The sequence below is a fragment of the Larimichthys crocea genome, unplaced genomic scaffold, assembly GCF_000972845.2.
Source record: "Larimichthys crocea isolate SSNF unplaced genomic scaffold, L_crocea_2.0 scaffold148, whole genome shotgun sequence".
NCBI lineage: Eukaryota > Metazoa > Chordata > Actinopteri > Sciaenidae > Larimichthys > Larimichthys crocea.
Genome location: NW_020852030.1, coordinates 1,595,230 through 1,617,770, shown reverse-complemented (window position 1 = coordinate 1,617,770; position 22,541 = coordinate 1,595,230). Strand labels below are relative to the sequence as shown.

General features: G+C 45.5%; 2 protein-coding genes across 5 annotated transcripts; one reads left to right on the top strand and one right to left on the bottom strand.

Annotated features, from left to right (window-relative positions):
- Positions 1 to 1,757: 1,757 nt before the first annotated feature.
- Positions 1,758 to 10,387, top strand: ndnl2 (necdin-like 2). 2 transcript variants are annotated; one of them, XM_027275686.1, is made up of 10 exons: positions 1,758 to 1,817; positions 7,440 to 7,559; positions 7,636 to 7,699; positions 7,773 to 7,852; positions 7,939 to 8,033; positions 8,104 to 8,183; positions 8,263 to 8,305; positions 8,386 to 8,448; positions 9,909 to 10,023; positions 10,106 to 10,387. In XM_027275686.1, the coding sequence occupies exons 1-10, from the start codon at positions 1,767 to 1,769 to the stop codon at positions 10,199 to 10,201; spliced, it is 807 nt and encodes a 268-aa protein (XP_027131487.1). In that variant the 5' UTR covers positions 1,758 to 1,766; the 3' UTR covers positions 10,202 to 10,387. The 2 variants fall into 2 exon arrangements, with proteins under 2 accessions (XP_027131487.1, XP_027131485.1); XM_027275684.1 differs by lacking the exon at positions 1,758 to 1,817 and adding an exon at positions 6,109 to 6,206.
- A 980-nt stretch (positions 10,388 to 11,367) lies between these two features.
- On the bottom strand, positions 11,368 to 22,286 carry LOC104933580 (6-phosphofructo-2-kinase/fructose-2,6-bisphosphatase-like). Of its 3 annotated transcripts, none has more exons than XM_027275559.1 (14): positions 22,005 to 22,286; positions 18,601 to 18,726; positions 18,044 to 18,140; positions 17,854 to 17,920; positions 17,137 to 17,211; positions 17,007 to 17,063; positions 16,048 to 16,169; positions 15,716 to 15,923; positions 15,500 to 15,646; positions 15,306 to 15,410; positions 14,390 to 14,519; positions 14,000 to 14,062; positions 13,842 to 13,906; positions 11,368 to 12,931 (listed from the first exon to the last, which is right to left on the bottom strand). In XM_027275559.1, exons 1-14 carry the CDS (start codon positions 22,084 to 22,086, stop codon positions 12,872 to 12,874), a joined length of 1,404 nt encoding a protein of 467 aa, XP_027131360.1. In that variant the 5' UTR covers positions 22,087 to 22,286; the 3' UTR covers positions 11,368 to 12,871. The 3 variants fall into 3 exon arrangements, with proteins under 3 accessions (XP_027131360.1, XP_027131361.1, XP_027131359.1); XM_027275560.1 differs by lacking the exon at positions 22,005 to 22,286 and adding an exon at positions 21,395 to 21,747; XM_027275558.1 differs by lacking the exon at positions 22,005 to 22,286 and adding an exon at positions 19,589 to 19,950.
- Between the last annotated feature and the right edge of the window lie 255 nt (positions 22,287 to 22,541).

Below are 22,541 nucleotides of genomic sequence, written 5' to 3'. Positions count from 1 at the left end.
ATTATTTATTATTCCTTAATTACTGTAATTACTGTAATGCATGTGCACTGTCTCATTTTGTGTATATGGTTGAAATCCACATCCTCCATAAGCTGCCTCCTCTGTCCACAAACACATTTTAAAAAAGCTTTGAATGTTCAGCTCAGTCTAAATGTGTTTTTACTGTTTTTACGGTTTTATTTATTTTGTTTTGCTGCTTTGATGTTTTTTTATGAAAAATGTCTTTAAATAAAAAACATCCACAACTTGTGTCAGAACAACAACAACAACATTTGTAGACAGAATAAAGATATAAAGATCTGGTTATAGTAAATTAATATGGTATGAAGCTTATTTTCTGTACACGAGGTAGATATTACAAAGTATATCTAACACATGTTATATAATTTCACTTAATTTCTCTTGTTTAAAATAAATAATTAAAATGTATACAATGAAATCAGTGTGGTTAAATGTAAACACGAGCATGAGGAGCACGTGTTCACTGAGACTGGACTGTGACATATAAAAATAAAAATAAATACTAAACTAAAACTAAACATTTTAAACAAATAAAAAAAAACTGAATTCAAAAGTCCAGACTTCTTTTAAAGATGGACAGATCTGACAATACTAACATTTTAAAAATGAAAAAATTACCAATAAAAGTTACAAACAAATGCTGTTTATTATTTGCAGTGATCACAATTATTATTTTTAATGACAAGGCGACCAAAGCTAAACAAATCAGGCGTGAAACAACAATAGATATTATATATAATATATATCTATCTATAAGATAATAATGATAATAATATATATATATAGCTCTCTATAATATATAAGAGATATCACTTTCCATACTATATCACTCTACACACAGATATCTCTCTATCTCTCATCTCGTCTTCTTCTCTCTCCTCGCCCGCCCCCCACACACGTCCCACACGTGGTCCATCCCCATGTCCAAATCACCCCGCCACCACCCGGGCACTCACCTCCTCTGCTATCTCCCTCCATCACATTCTATCTATCATCCCTCCATCTTAGATCTCTATCTCGACCGACCCTCTTCTATCTCCCCTCCCTCAATATTCATACCTCCCTCTTCTCTCGCCGTCTTGACTAATCGCCATAATCACGTCTTCTCTCAGCTCTATCTCTCCCTCCCTCTTCTAAGCAGCATTCCTACTCCATCCCTATACCTCCCTCTTGCTCCCATCCACTCCATCCCTAGTCTCTCGCCTCTTTATCTCCGAACGTCCCTCTTCTCGCTCACTCTTCTATCTCCCTCCCTCCCACTCCTCTCCAGCCCGCCCTACGGCCCTCCCTCTTCTCTCACTTTTGCCCATGACGCTGTGGGCCCGCTGCCGCGCTGACCGCGGCCCTGATGTCACCCGGCCGGCCTTTAGACCCACATGCCGTCGGCGCTCTCAGCATGACGTCAGCACGGGCGCCTCAGCCGCGCTGTTATTCGCGGGAAAACGTCGTTTGATCTGAGTCGGATCAAAGTTTGTTTTCTTCGTGGCGGGAAGTCTGAGGGCGCGCACGTGTCTCTGCGGGCAGCTCGCAAGGTGAACTCACCTTCAACCTGAGCTCACTGTGAGAGCTAACGAGGTTAGCACGGAGAGCTAACGGCACTCCCGGTCGGCTGTCCGCGTTTAATGCACCTGGAGTTCGTTGTAGTTATTTCGTCTTCCTTGTAGTTCTGTAGTTGTTGTAGTTCTTCTTCTTTTGTGTGTGTAGTTTAAACCTCCTCTGCTCTGACGTGCCGCAGGAGAAACATCATGACGCAGAAGAAGAGACTGTCCAACTCACACAGCAGCTCCCAGAGCAAGGTGAGTCCTCCACCGAGGACATGTCTCCTAACGTCCTCACGTTTGTCTCTAACGTGTGTCTCACTTTTTGTCTCTAACTTCCTCACTGTTTGGTCCTACTGTCTCCTAACGTGTCTCTTCACTTTTGTCTCAACGCGGCCCAATGTGGTCTCTCACTGTTTTGGCTCCTACTCGTCCTTCACTATGTGTCCTCTAATGTCCCACATATTGGTCTCTAACGGTCTCCTAAGTGTCCGTCACTGTTTGTCTCTAACCTGTCTCCTACACTGTTGCTCCATGCTCTATCTCCTGCTGTTGTCTCTAAGTGGTCCTCCTAATGTTCCTTGTCCGCTACGGTGTCCTCCTCACTTTGTCCTAACGTGTCCCTTCACTGTTTGGTCTACTGTCCTCTGACGTTTTCTCTAAGTCTCCTCCACTGTTGTCCTAACATGGTTCCTAAAGTGTCTCTTCCGTTTTCTCTAAGTGTTCTCCGCACTGTCTGTCTCCTCACTGTTTGCTCTATACTGTGTCTCCTACAATGTGTCTCCTCACGTTTTTGTCTCTTAAAAACATGTCCTCCTAAGTGCCTACGTTTGTCCACTCTCTCACTGTTTGTCTCTAACATGTCTCCTAAGTGTCATCGCTGTTTGCCATAACTGTTCCTATGTTCTGGTCTCTAAGTGTCTCTACGGTTTTGTCTCGCTAACTGTCGCCTCAGTGTTTGGTCCTCTAAACATGTCGCGTGTCTCGTCTCAACTGTTTGTCTCTAACCGTTCTCCTCCACTGTTTGTCTCTAACGTGTCTCTCACTGTTTTGCTCAATTCCGCACTGTTTGGTTCTGACGTGTCTCCTCACATGTTTTCTCACGTCCACTGTTTGCCTAACGTGTGTCCTCACTGTTTTTCTCTAACAGTCCTCCGCTCACTGTTTGTTAAGTATCTCCTCACGTTTTTGCTCTGACTGTCTCCACTGGTTTCTCTAACGTGTCCCCTATGTGTTGTCTCTAACATGTGTCCTGCTTTTTCCTCGGTCTCCATGTTTGTCGTCTAACATGTGGCCCGCACTGTTTGCTTTGCGCGCGTGTTGCTCTAAGTCACTCACTGTTTGCTCTAGGTCCTCACTGTTGTCTCTACAGGCTCACTGTTGTCGTCCTCGTCGGTCCTCAACTTTGTCTCCCTATGTCTCACTGTGTTGTCTCGAACTGCGTCCTCACTTTTGTGCTCTAACAATGTCTCCTCCCTGTTTGGCCCTAACGTGTCTCCGCCGGTTTGTCTCTACTCTCCGACTGTTTGGTCTCAGACGTCACGTTGGTCTCCTCACGGATGTCGCTACAGCTCGGTGTTTTGTCTCTAACGTGGCCTCCTCACTGTGTGGTCCTAACTGTCTCCTCACTGTTGTTCTCTGACGTGTTCTCCGCACTGGGTGTCTCGAACGGCCTCCACTGTTTGTCTCTAACGGGTCGCCTCACGTTTGTCTCGAACTAGTCCTCCTTCACGGTTTTTCGCCTCACTGTTTTGTCTCTAAGTGTCTCCTCACTTTGGTCTCTAACATGGCCGCCTCACTGTTTTGTCTCCTCACTGTTGTCTCTAAACGTGTCATCAATGGTTGTCTCTAACGTGTCCGCACTGTTTGTCTCTACGTGTCCTCCTAACGTGTCTCTTCACTGTTTGGTCTCTACCGCTCTCCAATTGTCGCTTCACTGTTTTTGTCTCTAACGTGTCCTCCTAAGTGTCGCTTCACAGCTGTTGTGTCCTCTAACGCGTCTCCTAATTGTCCGTCAAACTGTTGTCGCTAACCGTCTCCTAATGGTCTCTTCACGGTTTGTCCCTAACGTGTCTCCTAATGTGTCCTTCACTGTTTGTCATCTAACGTGTCGCCTAACGAGTCTCGTGCTTCACTGTTGGTCTCTACGTGTCGTCCTAAGGTGTCCGCTTCACTGTTTGCTCTACCGGGTCTCCTAACGTCGCTTCACTGTTTGTCCTCTAACGGTGGTCCTCCTAATGTTGGTCTCCTCACTGTTGTCGCCTATAACAGGTCCCTCACGGTTTGTCGCTAAACGTGTCTCATCAGCTGTTTGTCTCCTACGTGTCCTCCTCACTGTTTGGCTCTAACTCTAACGTGTCTCCGCACTGGTTGCGCAAAATGGCTCACTGTTTGTCTCTAACGGTCCCTCACTAGTTTGTCTCTAACATGTCTCCTCACTGTTTGTCTCCTCACTGTTTGTCTCTAACATGTCTCCTCACTGTTTGTCTCCTCTAACGTGTTCTCCTCACCTGTTTTGTCTCTAACGTGTCTCCTCCTGTTGTCTCTAACCTCTAACATGTCCTCACTGTTTGTCTCTAACGTGGTCTCTCACTGTTTGTCTCTAACGTTACCCACCTGGTTTGTCGCCTGGCACTGTGCTCTAACATTCTCCCTCACTGTTTTGTCTCCTCGAACGTGTCTCCCTCACTGTTTGTCTCTAAACATTGGTCTCCTCACGTTTTGTCTCTCTAACGTTCCCCTCACTGTTTGTCTCTAACATGTCTCCTCACTGTTGGTCTCGAACGTCTCCCCACTGTTTGGCACTAACATGTCCAATCACTTTTGTCTCTAACTGTCTCCTCAAGTTTGGTCTCCTCTAACGTGTCCTCACTGTTTGTCTCTAACGTGTCCTACGCTGTTTGTCGCTAACGTGTCCTCACTCTAACGTGTCCTCGCTGTTTGCTCTAAGTTCATCAAAACTCGAACGTGGTCCTCACGGTTTGTCTCTAAGTGTCCGCACTCGAACGTGTCCTCGCGTTGTGTCTCTAAGACGTGTCCCCACTCTGACTGTCTCACTGTTTTTGGTCTCTAAACGTGTTCTCCTCACTGTTTGTCTCTAACGTGTCTCCTCACTTGTTTTTTGTCTCCGCACTGTTTGTCTCTAACATGTTTCTTCCTCAATTTTTACTCCTCTAACGTGTCATCCTTACGTCCTCAATGGGTTGTCTCGAACATGGCTCCTCCACTGTTTTCCGCTAAGGTCGCCTACTGTTTTGGCTCCTCTAACGTGTCTCCTCAACTGTATTTGTCGCTAACATGATCTCGCTCACTGTTATGCTCTAAATCTAACTGTCTCTCACTGTATGTCTCTAACTTTTCTCCTCACTGTTTGTCGCCTCTAACGTGTCCTCCTGTTTTTCTCTAACAAGCGGTCCTGCACTCTAACGCGTCCGCGGCTGTTTGTCTCTAAACTGTCCGCACGTCAAGACGTGTCCTCGCTGTTGGTTCTCTACGTGTCCTCGCGCCTAACGTGTCCTCACTAGTTTGCTCTAACGTGTCCCCCTCACGACTACGGGTCCTAGCTGTTTGTCTCTAACCGTGAAACACAATATATATAGATAGATATATATATAGATATATTATATATATATATATATATAATATATATATATATATATATATATATATCCTTATCATATATATAATATACCACACTATATATAGAGATATATATAATATAATAAGATAATATTATATAAATATATATACACACCCCAGACGTCACAACACGTGTACAATACACATGTCAACATAAACAGACACAGTAAATAAAATAAATATTTAGATATAAATAAGATAAATATTATAAGATAGATAAAGAAATATTATAGATATATATAAAATAAATGTAGATATAAATCAATACCTATTATAAATAATATTAGATATGAACATTATATATAAATAAATAATATTATAATATAATTATATAATACTAACGATTCTATATAAATAAATACCTAAATAAATAGAAACCATATTCGAACTACCTAATACATCTTCTCTCTCCATTAGTATATATCCAATACAATACAATATTCTCGAGAAAATTATATATAAATAAATCAGTACACGCTTCTGCCCTCAATAATCCCATACATATTCTCTCACATTTTGCCCATGAAGCTGTGGGCCTGCCGCGCCCGACCGCGGCCCGTGCATGGTCCCGGGCCGTACCTTTGACACCCCTGTCGGCGCTCTCGCATGACGTCATCACCGGTCGCCGCAGCCCGCTGTTATTCCGGGAAACGTCGTTTGATCTGAGTCTGATTTGATCAAAGTTTGTTTTCTTCGTTTGGCGGGAATCTGAGGGCGCGACGTGTCTCTGCAGCTCGCAGTGAACCACACCTTCAACCTGAGCTCACCTGTGACAGCTAACGAGGTTAGCACGAGAGCTAACGGGACTTCCGCGTTCTGGTCGCGTTAAAATGCACCTGGAGTTCTTGTAGTTTCTGCTTCTCTGTAGTTCTTTTAGTTCTTTGTTGAGTTCTTCTTCTTCGTTTTGTAGTTGTAGTTTAAACCTCCTCTGTCCTGACTGTCATCAGGAGAAACATCATGACGCAGAGAAAAGACTGTCCAAACTCACACAGCAGCTCCCAGAGCAAGGTGAGTCCTCCACCGAGGACATGTCTCAACGTGTCCTCCAACGTGTTCTCGTGCTTCACTAACGTGTGTCCTCACTTGGTTGGTCTCTAACGTGTCTCCCAACTGTTTGTCCTAAACGTTTCTATAGCATTTCTATTTTTGACGCGAGCCGCTGCTAAACCTCAATACGCAGTTCATGTAGCTTATTACAACTTCAAATCAACATTACGTCATGACCGGTGGCACCAGGTGAGCAGTCAGTCGATCAAAGGGTCTCAACATGAACGACGAGAGACTAATTGTTGAAGTGGAACAACACACAATAATTTATGACACAACAGATGCTTTTTATAATCTCTTCCATGTTGTGATCTCGTGTGAATACAGCCGGCTCGCTACGCTGCCAAGATGCACCCAGTGTGAGTTGACTCAGGGCAGAGGACGCAGCTAAAACGCTGCACAGCCGTTACTAATCTATAATAGAAGGGTCTACTTGAATCATCATACTGATGTTATTTTTTGCATCAAAGGGTTGAATTTAACATTCATAGTGATTTACAGGAGAAATAAAAATATTGAGATATATATCGTGTATCGCGATATAGCTTAAAAATATCGAGATATTGGTTATAGGCCATATCGTGCAGCCCTACTCTAACGTGTCCTCACTGTTTGTCTCCTAACGTGTCTCCTCACTGTTTGTCTCTAACATGTCCTCACTCTAACGTGTCCTCGCTGTTTGTCTCTAACATGTCTCGTCACTGTTTGTCTCTAACGTGTCCTCACTCTAACGTGTCCTCACTGTTTGTCTCTAACGTGTCCTCACTGTTTGTCTCTAACGTGTCCTCATTCTAACATGTCTCCTCACTGTTTGTCTCTAACGTGTCTCCTCTAACATGTCCTCACTCTAACGTGTCTCCTCACTGTTTGTCTTTCTTTGTGTCTCTCAAACGAAATAACCTCGTTATAAATTCTTAAAATTACAGCTTTCTTTCTGTCTCACTGGAAAAATCCAGAATATTTGAATATTTTTTATTCCTAACGTTGAAGAATCGACATGTGGAGCATGAACAGACGTGTGTACACCTGACATCAACCTGTGTCTCAGGTGAACCACTCTGAGTACGCTCTGCATATTAATGAGGACCAAATGTTGGGACACGCTGGGACACGCTGGGACACAGTTGGACACAGTTGGACACAGTTGGACCTGCGTGACAGTCTGTCTGTGTAAACGTCTTTCTCTGCGTGCAGAGGCAGTCCGGAAACTTGGTGTCGCAGGAAGAAGATGACGACTCGACGTTCACTCAGCCGAGTACGCTGCAGGTCCAGAGAGGACTGGAGAAGCTCACGACTGCACAGGTGGACCAGAAGGTAACACACACACACACACACACACACACACAGAATCTTTACTCAGAGTCTTTGACGCGTCTCGTCTGACCCGCAGACGGCGGAGGTGGTGCAGTACTTCTTGGTGAAGGACCAGAAGAAGATTCCTGTGCGGCGAGCAGGTACGGATGCAGATCTGAGTCTCGCCGTGTGACGCGGGTCATGTGGGTCAGTGTTTTGTTTTTGTCTTTTCAGACCTCGTGAAACACGTGGTGAAGGACTACAGGAACATCTACCCAGAGATCATCAAGAGAGCGGCACGAGTCTTTGACCAGGTTCGCTCAGTCGCAACACGACGACTCGGCTGAACTCGTCACGTCACGTTAAAGTCGCGCTCTCTCTCTCCGTCTGTCTCAATCAGGTGTTTGGCCTCAAACTGGTGGAAATCGATGCCAAGAATCACATGTACATACTCATCAATAAGTTGGAGAAGGTTGACGGAGCTTCGCCGATCAAGTGAGTAGAAACACACTCCTGCATCGTGCCTTTTGTAAATCGTGTTCAACACGTCGTCTCGTGCGAGCAGGAGCCCGGCCAATCCGAAGATGGGTCTGCTGTTTGTGATCCTCGGGGTCATCTTCATGAAAGGAGGCGTCGTCAGAGAAAGTGAGTGACAGCGCGCAGCCTCTCGCTTCTCTTTTCAGTTACTCATCCGTTCACCGTCTCATTAATAATGTGTCTGCAGACCTCATCTGGAATACTCTGAAGAAACTCCGCGTGGACTCCGGGTGAGACGACATTTCTTTGCACCCGATCTTTCCGCGACTCGTCGTCACAATTCGTGACGTCTTTTTGTTTCGTTCTCCAGAGAGAAACACGAAGAGTTTGGAGACGTGAAGAAGGTGATCACAGACGAGTTTGTGCGACAGAGGTGAGAACGACGCTTCAGTGAGCGGTCACAAACATTCAGTGTGTTTACATTCACACAAGAACCGAGGAGCTGGAGGTCTTCAGGAGGTCTGTGAAGGTAGAGAGGGACGCCCCTGATCTGTAGGAGCTGGTAGGACGTTCCACCAACGGGGAACAACAGACAGAAAAGTTTGGACTGTCCTGAGCGTACGGGTGTTAGAGCCAGGAGGAGGTAACATCTGTCTGTATGAGGACGATCAAGAACCAGAGACTGCTTTGTAGTCAGCGTTAGAGATCTGAGTTTAACGTGGCTGCTGCAGGTAGACTGAAGAGCAGGTGAGCCGCCACGTTCTGGATCATCTGCAGAGGTTTCAGTGTCAGGCTGGAGCCCGTCCGGAGCTCGTACACAGCCTGTATCAGGAGCATGTTGAGTCAGGTTTGGCCTGATGTTTTTTTGCATCGAATCTGGTGACAGTCGTCTTTATCTAATAAGAAACGGTCGTGTAAACGACAGTAAGAGGATCCGAGTGCACGAAACCAGATCCCTGACCTGGTTTTGACTTCCTTCATCTCTGCTCTGTCTGCTTCAGCACAAACATCTCAAAGCGTGTTCAGGTGCGACAGTTAAAGTAAGTGAGCCAGATGTGACACCTGATCCCAGACCTGCATGTTTGCGCAGACTTCCAGTCATCAGGTTCCTCCTGTGAATGTGAACACACTGATTTGTTTCCTGATCACAGAAACCAGGTTTCTCGGTCCCTCCCCCACACCCTGAAGGTGTGAACACTCAGACTAACGGGTCCTGACCCTTTCAGCTCAGGTGATAGCTCAGTCGTCTAAAACAGCAGGTCTGTGTTCAGAAGGTCACAGGTTCAAGCCCCGTAATGTGCTGGTGTGTTCAGAGCCACTGTCTGTCAGACCATAGACTCTGGTTTATACCACACCACAGAGCAGCAGGAGACTGGAAGAACCCAGACCACCACAGCAGAGTGGCTGGACCATCAGACTCCAAACACTGTTTGTTTTAGGAAGATAGTTATATTAGCAACAGAAATTAATTAAAAGCAACATTGTGAAATAAGTTTTGAGCTGAATAATGAATCAATGAATCAGGATTTGTTTGATTTCTCCACTGCGTGTAACAAATGACTGAATAACTTCTTGCATGAAATGTCAATCTTTCCTCATTATGGCGGGTCAGACTACACGCCATCACGCCAAAACTCCACCGGGCACGTCTTGTTCTCCCTCCGGACTGTCACTGGACCAGATTTGGTCATTTTCTGGTTACGCGCTTCTAAATGTGTCGATAAGCTGCAGAGTTCAACTGTTCCTCTCCTGGCTGTTTGGACAGGGTGTTTTATTCTGAAAGCAGCTCGAGCTGCTCAGAGCAGAACAGCAGAGTATTCTTGGTGGAGCCGAGCTGTCGGTTCTGACCCGTACCGTGGTGGTTGTGGTTTGAAACATTGTGTGTGTGTTTAGATACCTGGAGTATGTGCGGATCCCTCACACGGAGCCGATCGAGCATGAGTTCCGATGGGGTCAACGTGCCGATATGGAAGTGTCGAAAGCCAAAATCCTCGAGTTCATGGGTGAAGTAAGTACCTCTGTGTGTGTGTGTGTGTGCCTGCTGTTGTACATGAAATGGGTCAGTACCTCATGAGGATGTTTGCTCTCAGCTCCATGAACAGGACCCTCAGAGCTGGACTCAGCAGTACAAAGAAGCCCACTCCGTCCCCAGCTCCACGCAGCCCGGCACCAGCAGCCAGCGATAACTCTGCCAGTGTTTTTAACTTTATTTATTTTGGCGTCACGTTTTTCTTCCTTTGTTTCTGTGACTGTTACAAAGCTTTGACATGAATGATCACACACGGTCTTCAGGTATCCATTCTCTTTTTATTGCCTCGACTTCAAGGTAACGGTTATTTGTTCAAGTTCAGAAAATAAAGTCTAAAAACAGATTCAATGATTCGTTTTCATTCATTTCTCCCTCGCGCACTCGCTGCTGTTAGACGACACAGTACAGAGCTCAGGACACACGGACACGATTGCACATTTACGTAGACGAGAGCAGAGCAGCGTGACGAAGCTGTGACCAAACGAAGCACGACTTCACTGTGGTTTGTCTTTAAAGGGACGACTCGCTCTTTTAGATATTAGTTCTTTTAAGTGAGTCACATCGTGTGGAAAGAAGCACATGCAGTTATTTACACTGACCGTGCTGGCATCAGTTTGTTTCAAATAAAACCTAAACCCTGAGATAAATGTTTTATTGCTTCCCCAGGTGATAAAGAAAATGTAACACACACACACACACCCTGTTCCTCAAAGCCAGATTAAAGGTTAGTGTGTCTCTGTTGTCATGAAGCTCTTTCACATCAACACATGCTGCAGGGCTGACCTGATCTCAGCAGGTTCACTGCAGACCGCTCTTAGTTCGGATCGATTCTCGGATGCAGGTTCAGGTTCATGATGCTGGTATTCGAGCCAAGTCAGCTGATTATTGCTGTTTGACAACTTCAGACAATCAAAAAAAAATAATTCACCGAGCCGCCCTTCAAACTGTGCTTCAGAGCATCGAGTCAAAACCTGTCGACAGTTTGAAAAATTCTGGAAACTGTGTGGAAATTTACCAAATTAAAAGTCGGCCCTTTAACGGGGAACTTAAATATAGCTGCAGGAAAATATATTTCAGCATCATTTTGACTAAATCAACCAGATTTCCTGCAGGTCCACTTGAATATCTGCTCTTTCTCAGTCACATGCACATAGCACACTGCTTACTGCAGGGCTGCTGAGGCCACGCCCCCTACCTGCACAGGTGATCTCTGTACCTGGACCACACTTTAGAGCCCAGAGCACACAGAGACTGTTGAAGACATTTGAACTCTTGGACTACATAAAATAATTCAAACTTGATAAAGTTCTACTTACAAATAAATCTGTTGAAATGTTTTTTGTTTTATTTTGCATGTTTAGATATGATGCAGTTTAAATTACCCACACTTTACAGTTCATTCACAGAAATTTCCATAATTCCCATGGAGTTTCCGATTTGGAATATGGAAAGTTTCCAGAAAATTTCTGCCTCTTTGCAACCCTACTATTTTGAAATAGTTCCAGGCTGTCACCCTGATTTAAAAACAACTTCTAAACACACTCAAAGCTAAAAAATTCTGAATGATTATTACATTACTGACAGCGTCCAGAGGTTTTAACCTCACGCCCACTTTGTAATAACTGGAAATAAAAAGTAAATAAAAACAAAGTTAACTAGGTCGGATGATGACGAGCTTCATGACACCGGTCATCCTGATCACTCATGTCAGGCTCACACAGCCAAACTTTGATACAGGATCCTGGAAACAAACCGGACCGCAGCACATGAAGATCCACGAAACAACAAACAGCCAGTCAGCTTTAAAATATTCTAGTATTTAAAAAAAACACAGATACACTGCACCAGATCCGTCTTATTAAAATGACTCAGTTAAAAACACACACTCTGTACGAGGCGCGTGTGTGTGTGTGTGTGTGTGTGCGTGTGCATAGAGTAAGGTGAGGCACATCACGGCGTCGGGCAGTTAAAGTGCCAAATGTCCCATTTAGCTTTACTCTTAAAGGATTATGGAATATGTGGTTTGCACGATAAGTCAACACGTGACGAGTCCTCCAAGTTACACGACCACATCCACCCAAAACACCAACCACCAGCTTCATCTGGATACTCTGACACTATATGACACGTGATACAAAATGAGTCGAGCGTACAGGCCGAGGAACAGGACAGCTCAGCGGCTTTGGCACGACACTTCTTGCCGATCATCTATGAGCTCCTGGAATTCCTTGAAAATAGCCTAAAGTGCTGAAAAAGTCTTTGAAATTTCACTGAACGTCACTCTGTCTTATTATTCGACTGAAGTCTTTGCTCATTACAGGAATCTGCCGGCACGTCACCACTCTGCACGTGCACAGTTTGAAGAGGTTAAGATCTGCTAGTTAACAGTCTGCTGTCCAAAGGTGACCTCCCACAACCTTCAAGGTTCACCTCAAACCACGACTCGTACTCGCCACAAAACCACCAAGGATAGCGTGATGCAAAACGGCTCAAACCGACGTGAGTTCAGGTGAATAAAGACGCGAGTATGTTCAGGAACAAACAGTGATCCTGTCACGTGGCCGTGCTCAGCAGGAGTTTTTCACAGTAAAGGAAGCTTCTTCATCTTCAGACATTTGGCCTGAGTCCTGCGTTATAAAGTGCATTTACAACATGAACGCCATCAGAGAAATATTTCACAACGACCATCACAAGAACAGTGAACATTAGGATTACTTAAATTAAAAAAAAGAAAGGCCACATTCCATGAGGGTCGGTTTAAATCACACCAGCTCCCCGTTGAGTCTCCTCGTCGTCTCCTCGTCGTCTCCTCGTCGTCTCCTCGTCCCTAGATGTGATCTGGCACCGTCTCCAACGCCTCCGCCGGCTCTCTGTCCACGTCCACGTTCTGAGGAAGAGAAACTCCTGCGGTTTATCTTTTGAATGTGTTTTTATAATGTTCAGCTGTTACAGATTTGGTGAAATCGTTTACTGTTACAGAGGTGAGCCCGTCCTCTCTCAAACACTTTTATAGCTTCAGTAAACTGTCGTAATCCAGATAAGAGAAGAGTTCATTCAATCGTTGATGTATTAATCCACAGTTGGTGATCACGAGCACCTTGTGCGATCTACCCGTACCACCTCAGGAAAAGTCCAATCCGACTGAAGCTGGAAATATTTACCTGACATGATAAGAGCGCTTTGTATTCTCTACATGTTAAGGAAACGAGCTTCACTGCTTCCTTTCCTATCTCCTTTAGCAGAGGATACAAGGGGACACCCTTTACAAAAGGAAAGGAGATACACCGTCCTACAATTTGTTGAAACACTATCCGGCTACTCACAACGAGACATTAAAACATGAGTTCATTCAAACAGTGTGATGCAGACTGCAGCGTGTGAATATGAACAGACGTGATGTAAATCATTATAAACTCTGATGAACGTGACTCTCTATCTCCTGCGTGTTAGTTCTGTTGTTGACTGTGGAGCTGCGTTCACAGACAGTACGTTCTCATTAAACATGCTCCTTCACATCTTTCCTCCTCATGACGTTTTTCATTGAGGTTGAGGAAAAGTGTTTAGGAAAGGACACAGGAGGTGATTTTTTTTCAGTAAAGATGCAAAATGTGCAACATCAGGCACCATGAAATAAAAACAGTTTGTGGAGGTCTATTCAGGATACTTTACTCCATTAACAGTACTAATACCACGCTGTAAAAAGTAAAGGTTATGTGTTGAACATGTTAACACAGTCAATGTTACAATACGTATAATACTGTATGTCAGATGTAAACAAACTAAAGGACTGAACTCACCACTGGTCTGTCTCTGTGTGTGTTCACAGCTTCAACGTTGAGGAAGACAGACTCCACTTTACAGCCTGAGAGACAAACAGAGACAAAAAGGCTGAGATGTGAAACGAGAGACGGTTCATGGAGCTGATGACGGACGAGGAAATGAAAAAGAGACTGACCGTAGGCGACTGGGGTGAGTTTCAGAACCGTGTGGAGAGGACACTTCAGGTACGGCAGCTCACCTGACACAGAGACACAGAGACACAGAGACACAGAGACAGAGACACAGAGACAGGTTTGTTGAAGTATACTGTGATTTAGTTTTGTTGAGGTAAATTATTCTTTAGTGGTGGTATAACTGCTGTTTGTTACTCTTTCACAAACCGGCTCATCTCTGTTACATTTTCATTTTAAAAACAAGAACCTGGACGTACACTGATGCTACGAAACTTTCAGGATTATGTCGTAACAAGTTGTTGCAGAAAGTTTCCCTTCGACACCAAAACATGGGAAAGTTCTGCTCTGTGCGATCTGACCCGTGCTGTTTGTAAATTTGTATTTTCTCTCACTAGCACTCTTGTCCAGGAAGTAGGCCAGCAGACATCTCATCACTGCCTGGTGACAGATGACCAGAACGTTCTCCTGCCTCTCCAGCTCCATGATGACCGGCTCCAGGCGCTGGACGAGGTCCTCGTAAGACTGGTGAGACACAGACAAACTGTTCAGGTCGAGTCTGCTGCGGTTCAAATTAAAATAATTAATCAGCAGTTCAGGTTAGTCTGGGGGCTTTGCAGAGAGTCCAGATGAATAACGCCTCAGCTTCTCGTTGGAAAGGTAAAGCTGAGGAATAATCTAAATATAGTGAACACTAAATCTGTTCTGGTGCCGCCCTCGTCCAGAGCAGATCACTAAAACCAAACTAAACCAAACTAAACCAAACCAAACTAAACCAAACTAAACTAAACTAAACTAAACTAAACCAAACTGTCTCTTCCGTAATCCATGCAACTCCATTCGCTGATGATCAAATGTGAGAAATATCTTTTTGTACAAAGATTTGAAACCTTCACCTGTGAAACTCTTTTTTCACTAGTTTCTAAAATGTATTATTTATTTAAATAGAAATAAATAAAAATAAGATGTTATGAGAGAATATTTCTAAAATAAGTGACAGGATGTCCTGCTGGCAGCTCTCAGCCTCTCACTTCACTGCAGATGATCATTTATTCTAACCGTCGTCATACTGATCCAGAGAACTGAAGCTCCTCCTGATCTTTTTGATTAGTCCCCAGAGGCCTGAGCGCTTCGTTAGTTTGTGCACTGCAGGGACTTCAACATGACGACAACAAACTAACACCAACATGTTTTTAAATGGCCGTGAGCTTCAGGTACGTCTGGTTACCTTCAATTAAAAAAGTCCATCAGGTCTGATGTGACGAGTTAGATCATAGAAGGTTTGAGAAACCGTGTCTGTGTCGTCCTCACCTCTCCTTTAGGGTAGCGGTAGCGATACTTGTCCTGGTCCCTCAGTGCAAACTCCTCTGGGTAATTCTGCTGGATCTCCTCGTATGTCATCTCCTCGCAGTCGCCCTGAGCAGCAAACAGAGAAACACTGAGCTGTCTGTCTGACGCCGTCACACCGAACATCACAGAGCTGAGCCGACGTGTCGGAGACTCACAGCGTCGATCTCATTGAGGGCCTTCCACTGTTCGTACGGGACCCCCAGAGCCTCTGCAGTCTGGATGGTCCTCTTCATGTGGCTCGTCCACACCTTCAGGTCACTGATACACTGTCCACGCAGGTACGTGCCCAGAGCGCTGGCAAACTGACACACACAGAGGACGTAAGAACACACACACACACACACACACACACACACACACACACTCCTAACCTTTGCCCCGCGGGTCGACAGCCCAGAATCTCCCCCGATGCGACCCACGAGGTTGAGTTCGCTCTCTCCGTGGCGACACAGGTAGATGGATCTCGGGGTGACGTGGATGTTCATGAGGTAGTAGACTATTCTGCTCTGAATGTGGTCCTGGACCCGGTTCACCAGGTACCTGCTGCCCACATTGAAGATCTTGATGTACGACAAGTTCCTGCAGAAAGACGAGAAGCCAGCAGAACATTTATTATGTATAACATAGTATTTGACATGAGTGTGAGGGTGGGAATGATTCAGTGTGGACACTGGACTGGCTTTGACATGGCGGATGCCGTCACCTGTCCTTGTTGTCGTCCAGCGGGACGTAGGTCAGCTTGTAACACTCGATCCTCTTCAGGAAGTCGGCCACAGCCTCCTCTTTGTCACAGTCTATGTAGTCCGGACTGCTCAGCTTCACTTGCTGTTTGGACAAAGAGATTGAACAAAACTGGAGAACACGTCCTCGTCTTATGGCCAACGTCACCGACAGGACACAGCGGGACAATCTTGTACTTATAGTTTAAACTAAATCTCGTCTTTGTCCGGCTCGGTCCAAATTAGATTTAACAAACCAAACAGCTCAAAGTCAGCAGTGCATTTTACGGCTTCAACCCTGATTCCAGAAAAACCTTAGACACTGTAAAACATGGATGAAAACAGGATGCAGTGACAAATCCTTCTTGACCTATAATCAGTTAAATCCAGAACAAACTCAAGATATTTAATGTTCAAACTGTCAAAATAAAGTTGTGTCAGATGAAGTTCAGACTCGACTCGATGCAAAGAAAACGACAGATCCAGAAACACTGCACACACTCTGGTCTGGTTCTCCGGGTTACATTTTTTAAATTTAATTTATGAATATGAGGCGCTGTCGACGAGACAAACAGAGTTTCCTGTGACGGTCGGGAAGCTGAAGACATTTTGATTCTTTAAACAGACAAGCGGAGTGAAAAAAGGAAAACAGGGAAGAGAAAGTGAAGATGAAAAACAGCAGAACACTGCTCCATATGTGCAAACTAACACCAGAGCCTGCCAACAAACATGTGACCCGGCAGAATCTGATTGGTCCTCTGAGCTGTTCAGTCTGTTCCACCAATAACAGACGAGGAGAAAGACACCGAGCCTTGGCTCAGAAAAACAGTCTTGGCCTGAAGCTCTGCTCTCACAGTGATCGTGGAAACACAAGATGATTCTCACACACACACACACACACACACACACACACACACACACACACACACACACACACACTCACTTTAATATTCTCAGCGATGATTTCTGGATCGTCACATATCGACTCCACAAAGAAAACCTGCAAACAAGAAGAGAACCTGGATCAGATTTTGGATTTTTCATTTGTAATAATAAGAATGAAATAAACAAACCTTGTAGCCGTTTTCTTTGGCGAAGCTGAGGATGACGTCTCTGCGCTCTGTGGTCGTGTTGGTGGCATCAAAAACCTGACGGACGAATCAGATCGGTGACTTTAGGAACAACAATAAATGGACCTAAGACAGAGTTTATAGGTATTTATTTATAGAGCCAACAGGCGGCACAAAGAGCTTCAGAGCAAAAATATATAATATTGTATTATATTAATAAAATATTTAAAGTAAATTCAAACCTGTTCTCTCTGGGAAGTATCAGAGAGGATGGACGAGGTTTAAAAGCTCTGCACGTTAAATTAAAGTCAGACTAAAGAGAGGTGGAGTCCCTCAGACCGGACAGAGCCACAGTGACTGAAGCAGACTGCTCATGTGAATCTGAAGCAGACTGCTCAGGTCAGGGCTTGTGGATCAGCACCATCGGGGCAGTTTGGGGGTTTGTTGCCCCGGTGTGCTGTGTCCAGGAAGTGAACACTCTGAACCTGCTACAGTCTGAGCTGCAGCCTCAGCAAACAGCTGCTGATTTAAACATCCAGTTTCTGGAGTCGTGTTCTGGCCCACCTGACAAATCTAAGTCCAGTATTCACTTTTTTAAGATCAGTTTTGGTCTCCACCTCCACGCTGCAGATTCAGCTGATGATTTATCACGAAGAGCAACTCCGTCACAGTTTTCACATGTGATGCATCATTATAGAAACACTGAGTGTATCCACTCACCACGACCTGGCCCAGCTCTCTGGTGAAGTAGTCACAAACATCTTTCAGGGCAGCGACAGCACAGGCCCTGCAGGCAGAGTCAGAGTCAGAGTCAGAGTCAGAGTCAGCTCCGTGATGAACTTTCATGTTTGTCTCATACAGATCGAGGTGGTTTCATTTCAGGAGGTCACGTGAAGCTGAAGGCTCGTACTTGCGGATCTTCATGGCCTCTTCGTTGTCGGGTCTGAAGAACTCGAAGCTGTTGTAGGAACGCGTGGCGTCTCGTCTGTACTGCCCGACATTGAACACTGTCAAACAAAGAGAGAGTTTGTCCTGTGCAAGGGAACTTCTTCTAAAGATCACCAGACTTTACCCTGACTGCGTTAATCTAATAATCAGGATGACTCAAAGCACCAAAACTAATCAAGATATAATCGAGGAAGGCCAGTTCAGAGGTTCTTAATGTTAACATTCAGACAGAACGTCAGGAGGTGGTGTCTTTAGTCTTTTACATGTTTGAGAGATCTGACTTGATTCCAGATGTTGGAAAAGGTTTTTGAACTCTGCTGAACTATTCGAAGCGGTTTATACAAGACACTAAATAAAGCTTCGTATATAAACAGAGACAAACAGAGAGCAACATCAGCCTCGGCGTGCAGGACAGCGTTTCATTGGATGTTCAGTTTAATGACATGATGGTTTGAGGCAGCGAGCGTGAGTCTCTGTGAAATCGGAGTTTCAGTGTCATCCTGCACCGTCATGTGATACCTTTAGTCGTGACGCCGATCCAGTTCAGGTATCTGGTGAGCTTCTTGGAGATGTAAGTCTTCCCTCTCGCCGGAAGTCCCACCATCACGATCATGGTCGGGGAGTTGGTGAACTGGGGCACCGATGCTGAAACACACAGACAAGAGTGTTTCCATGGAGATTCATGCAAAAGTGCAAAAACTGATAAAAAAAAAAACAAGAGTTCAACATTCACTTATTTCATATTTATTTATGTCAACATCATTTTCTCACGTCGTGTTTTTAAAGGCAGCTTCATCATCCATCAGCTTCTTTGCAAATTCCCTGGCGTGCGTGACACAGTCATTAACTGTCAAACAGCGTGAACAGACAAAATGATTTGTGTCTGTTCAGCTGTGATTGTTTGGACAAACTGCTTCTGTTCCAGCGGATTTGTTTTCTTCTTGATGGTAAAGTGAATATTTGCTTTGTTGGAATAAACCGTATATACCGTATAAAGTCAAACTGACACTGATGCATCGATGTTAACAATCTAATAACGTCACACTGAACCACAAGAGACATTTTACTGCATAATGAGGACTTTGAGACATTTTGACCTGTAAAAACTATTTGACATTCTTCAGTGAAAGGTGAACGTCCACAACTGTCAGCTGATAAAGAGAATAACTGTTAGTTGCAGCCTCAGCTCGAAGCACGGTGACGTGGCTTCATCTGCCGTGATGTGAACATGTTGCTTTGTCACGTCGGCTGCACACGTGTTCTGTCAGTGAACCTTTGGGGTGAACGGCCCTGCGGTCTGTGCTGCAGAGGGACACTGTGCTACAGCCACGAACCAACACAAACACACAAACCAGTTTCAGTCTTACAAGCGCTCTCACAAACTGACTGATAACTGTTTGATGCACAAGTACGGACACGTCAAACTGGAGACAACGCAACAATGCATCCGTGTGTGTGTGTGTGTGTGTGTGTGTGTGTGTGTGTGTGTGTGTGTGTGTGTACTCACAGCCTCTGCGCTGGCTCAGCCTGCCTTTCATCCATGGGACCCAGGTCTTCTCCAGAGGGTTCTTAGTGAGTTTTCTTTGGGTTCCTGACATGGCTTCAACAGCCTAACAAGTGTGTGTGTGTGTGTGTGTGTGTGTGTGTGTGTGTGTGTGTTGAACAGGAGGACGACATACAGAGCAGCTCTCCAGGTGAGCACACAGATTTTGAACTCTCTCATGGGGGAGGAGACTGAAGTAAGCACACCTGTTTGGCTGCTTACAAAACGATGGAGTGTCTCTGATTGGTCGCATCACGTGTCCGTCACCTTGAATGAGGTCATCCACCAATCACAAAGTGAACTTTGCCCCGGCATGCAGGAAGTGGAAGAGCGTGACAAACTGACTGACTAATGAGATGTGTGTGTGTGTGTGTGTGTGTGTGTGTGTGTGTTTATGTTAATGCAATATCAACATTGAAACAACGATTATACAGAAAACTGAACAATGATGCTTTCACTGTTTCTGTGACAGGCTGGACTCGAACCCGTGACACTGCAGAGAGGGTTCAGCCTCTGTGCACACACAGCACAGCCTGCTGCAACAGTGTGTGTAACAGTGTGTGACTGCTCAGTGCTTCCTCTGATCTACAGCTACAACTACACTGCACCTTTCACACACACTCACACACACTCAGTGTCTTCAGACACTTTGACATGCAGACTGAAGGACGAACCAACGACCATCTGACCAGTGGACGGAGCCACAGGCAGTTATGCAGAAACAATATCCTCTTGTTGGAGATATGAAATATTAAATATAGACTTCCACTGAAGACTGATCTCAGCCTGGAGTTCATTCTGACAGTTTCTGACAGAAAACTTCAAACTTTACAGAGTGTGTGTGTGTGTGTGTGTGTGTGTGTGTGTGTGTGTGTGTGTGTGTGTGTGTGTGTGTTTTCTGGACTCACTCTGCTGCTTCGACTGTGACTCGTCTCACTCCTTTAAATTAGACAATCATTATTATAAATAAGACATGTTTATGTTGAGTGCTCAGAGTGAGCTCCTTCAGTCCTCGTTAGATACTGTCAGATAATTCGAGGTACACTGATGCATCATATTTTATAAGAGTGTGTATTTTTATGTAAAACCTTCGACTGCAGTTTGTTTCACCTCCCAGATAATCTGAAAATCAGTAAAGACGTAGAAAAGCGTCCACGCTCTTAACCCTGCATAACTTTCAGCCTTAATATAATGTGAACAGGTGAGTTGTATATAAATTCACCCTCAGTACAGTTGTCATGAACGGGGAAATTAGCTACAGAGACCAAAACTGTTTTTTGTACCAGGCTGTAAACATGTTTATTTCTGCTGTGAAGTTGGACATTTGGACATGGGGACTTATGGAGACTGACTCACTTCTGGAGCCAGCCTCAAGTGGATGCATTGCTTCCACACTGGCTTCTGATCACTGAACTGTAACTTTATTTCCTGTCATCGCTCCAATAATCAATCATAATAATTAAAACTTTATTTCCTGTCATCGCTCCAATAATCAATCATAATAATTAAAACAATAAAGAGTCGCAGAGTAATCCTGCAAGCCTGCTCGTGTTCAGTAATCGAGTACTTTTACTCACAGGAACCAGAGTTCATTTTATTACTGAGTCATGCACAGTGTGTGTGTGTGTGTGTGTGTGCGTGTGTGTGTGTGTGTGTGTGTGTGTGTGTGAGTGAGTGAGTGAGTGAGTGAGTGAGTGAGTGTGTGCGTGTGTGTATGTGTGTGTGTGTGTGTGTGTGTGTGTGTGTGTATCTGCTCAGGTCAAACCTCACCTATGCTCTCACACCGCACGCGCCGCAGCCGCCGCACCGGGTGCACGTTCTTCTTGGACTCCATTTGTTTCTTCAGTCAGAGACCAGAACACACGTGGGTCGTTACCCCCCCCTCACCCCCTCCCCAAATAAAGCCTGGTGACCCCGCACAGGTCCTCCAGCACGCGGCTCCGCTCTCGCTGACTCTGCCCGGGGCGGTGGACACCCAACACCGCCGCGCGAGCAGCACATGCTGAACCTTATTGGACAACTCCCAAAAATGTCCCAGGCTCCCGCAGAAAAACGCCTCGCGCCTCGCGTTACGTAACGGCGCAGCAGTGAGAGCGTGCGGGCTGCGCGGAGCGCGTGGAGCGCGCGGAGCTCTCCTGTGCGTGAATTTGTTTTCATTCCACGTCACACGGCCACGCGCTCTTTAATCAATGAGAGTGATCAACAGTTGTGCGTCACCACGTGATGGCGCACGCGCACACTGTAACACAAATGAATGAAAGAAGGCGGAAGTGTGTGTGTGTGTGAATTACATAACAAGATGTTTGATTCTTGAAGTGGCACGTGCATTGGCTGTGTGTGTGTGTGTGTGTGTGTGTGTGTGTGTGTCGCTGTCACTCACCGTGCATACGCTGGAACCGGAGCGACCTCCCCGCGCCCCCCTGCGCCTCGGCCCCGTCTTGCGTAATCGTCGCTCCGTTCATCCTCCAAATCTATTCCTGGCGCACCGCGCGCGCGTACGTGTGTGTTATGATCGCGTGTGTGTGTAGCACGTGCAGGTTGTGTGTCCGTGCCTCTGCTCCGTGTGATGGTCGCTCCGCGTGCAGACTGCAGGCTCAGATGTTGGTCCTCCTCCTCAGAGCTCGCTCCGGTTTAGTGTTCCTATGGCCACACGCGCGTGCACGTTTATATGCACACACACACACACACACACACACACCTTCTGCGTCAGATAAACGAGTCCTTCAGGTTTAACCCTCGTCACCTCCGTCATTACTCAAACAGTCTCTGCAACAATCGTCCCATCATCTGTGTGTGTGTGTGTGTGTGTGTGCGTGTGTCTGTGTGTGTGTGCGTGTATCTGTGTGCGTGCGTGCGTGTATCTGTGTGTGTGTGTGTGTGTGTGTAAGTGACATCTGGAGCAGTGACGTAGCTTATA

Coding starts and splice junctions, on each gene's coding strand:
- ndnl2 (XM_027275686.1), top strand. CDS start 1,767: ATGACGCAGAAGAAGAGACTGTCCAACTCACACAGCAGCTCCCAGAGC. Junction 1,818..7,439: donor ACAGCAGCTCCCAGAGCAAG/GTGAGTCCTCCA, acceptor CTCTGCGTGCAG/AGGCAGTCCGGAAACTTGGT. Junction 8,034..8,103: donor GACGGAGCTTCGCCGATCAA/GTGAGTAGAAAC, acceptor TCGTGCGAGCAG/GAGCCCGGCCAATCCGAAGA.
- LOC104933580 (XM_027275558.1), bottom strand. CDS start 19,679: ATGTCAGGAACCCAAAGAAAACTCACTAAGAACCCTCTGGAGAAGACC. Junction 15,924..16,047: donor CTGGACGACAACAAGGACAG/GTGACGGCATCC, acceptor GTCTTTCTGCAG/GAACTTGTCGTACATCAAGA. Junction 15,411..15,499: donor CCCTCAATGAGATCGACGCT/GTGAGTCTCCGA, acceptor TTTGCTGCTCAG/GGCGACTGCGAGGAGATGAC.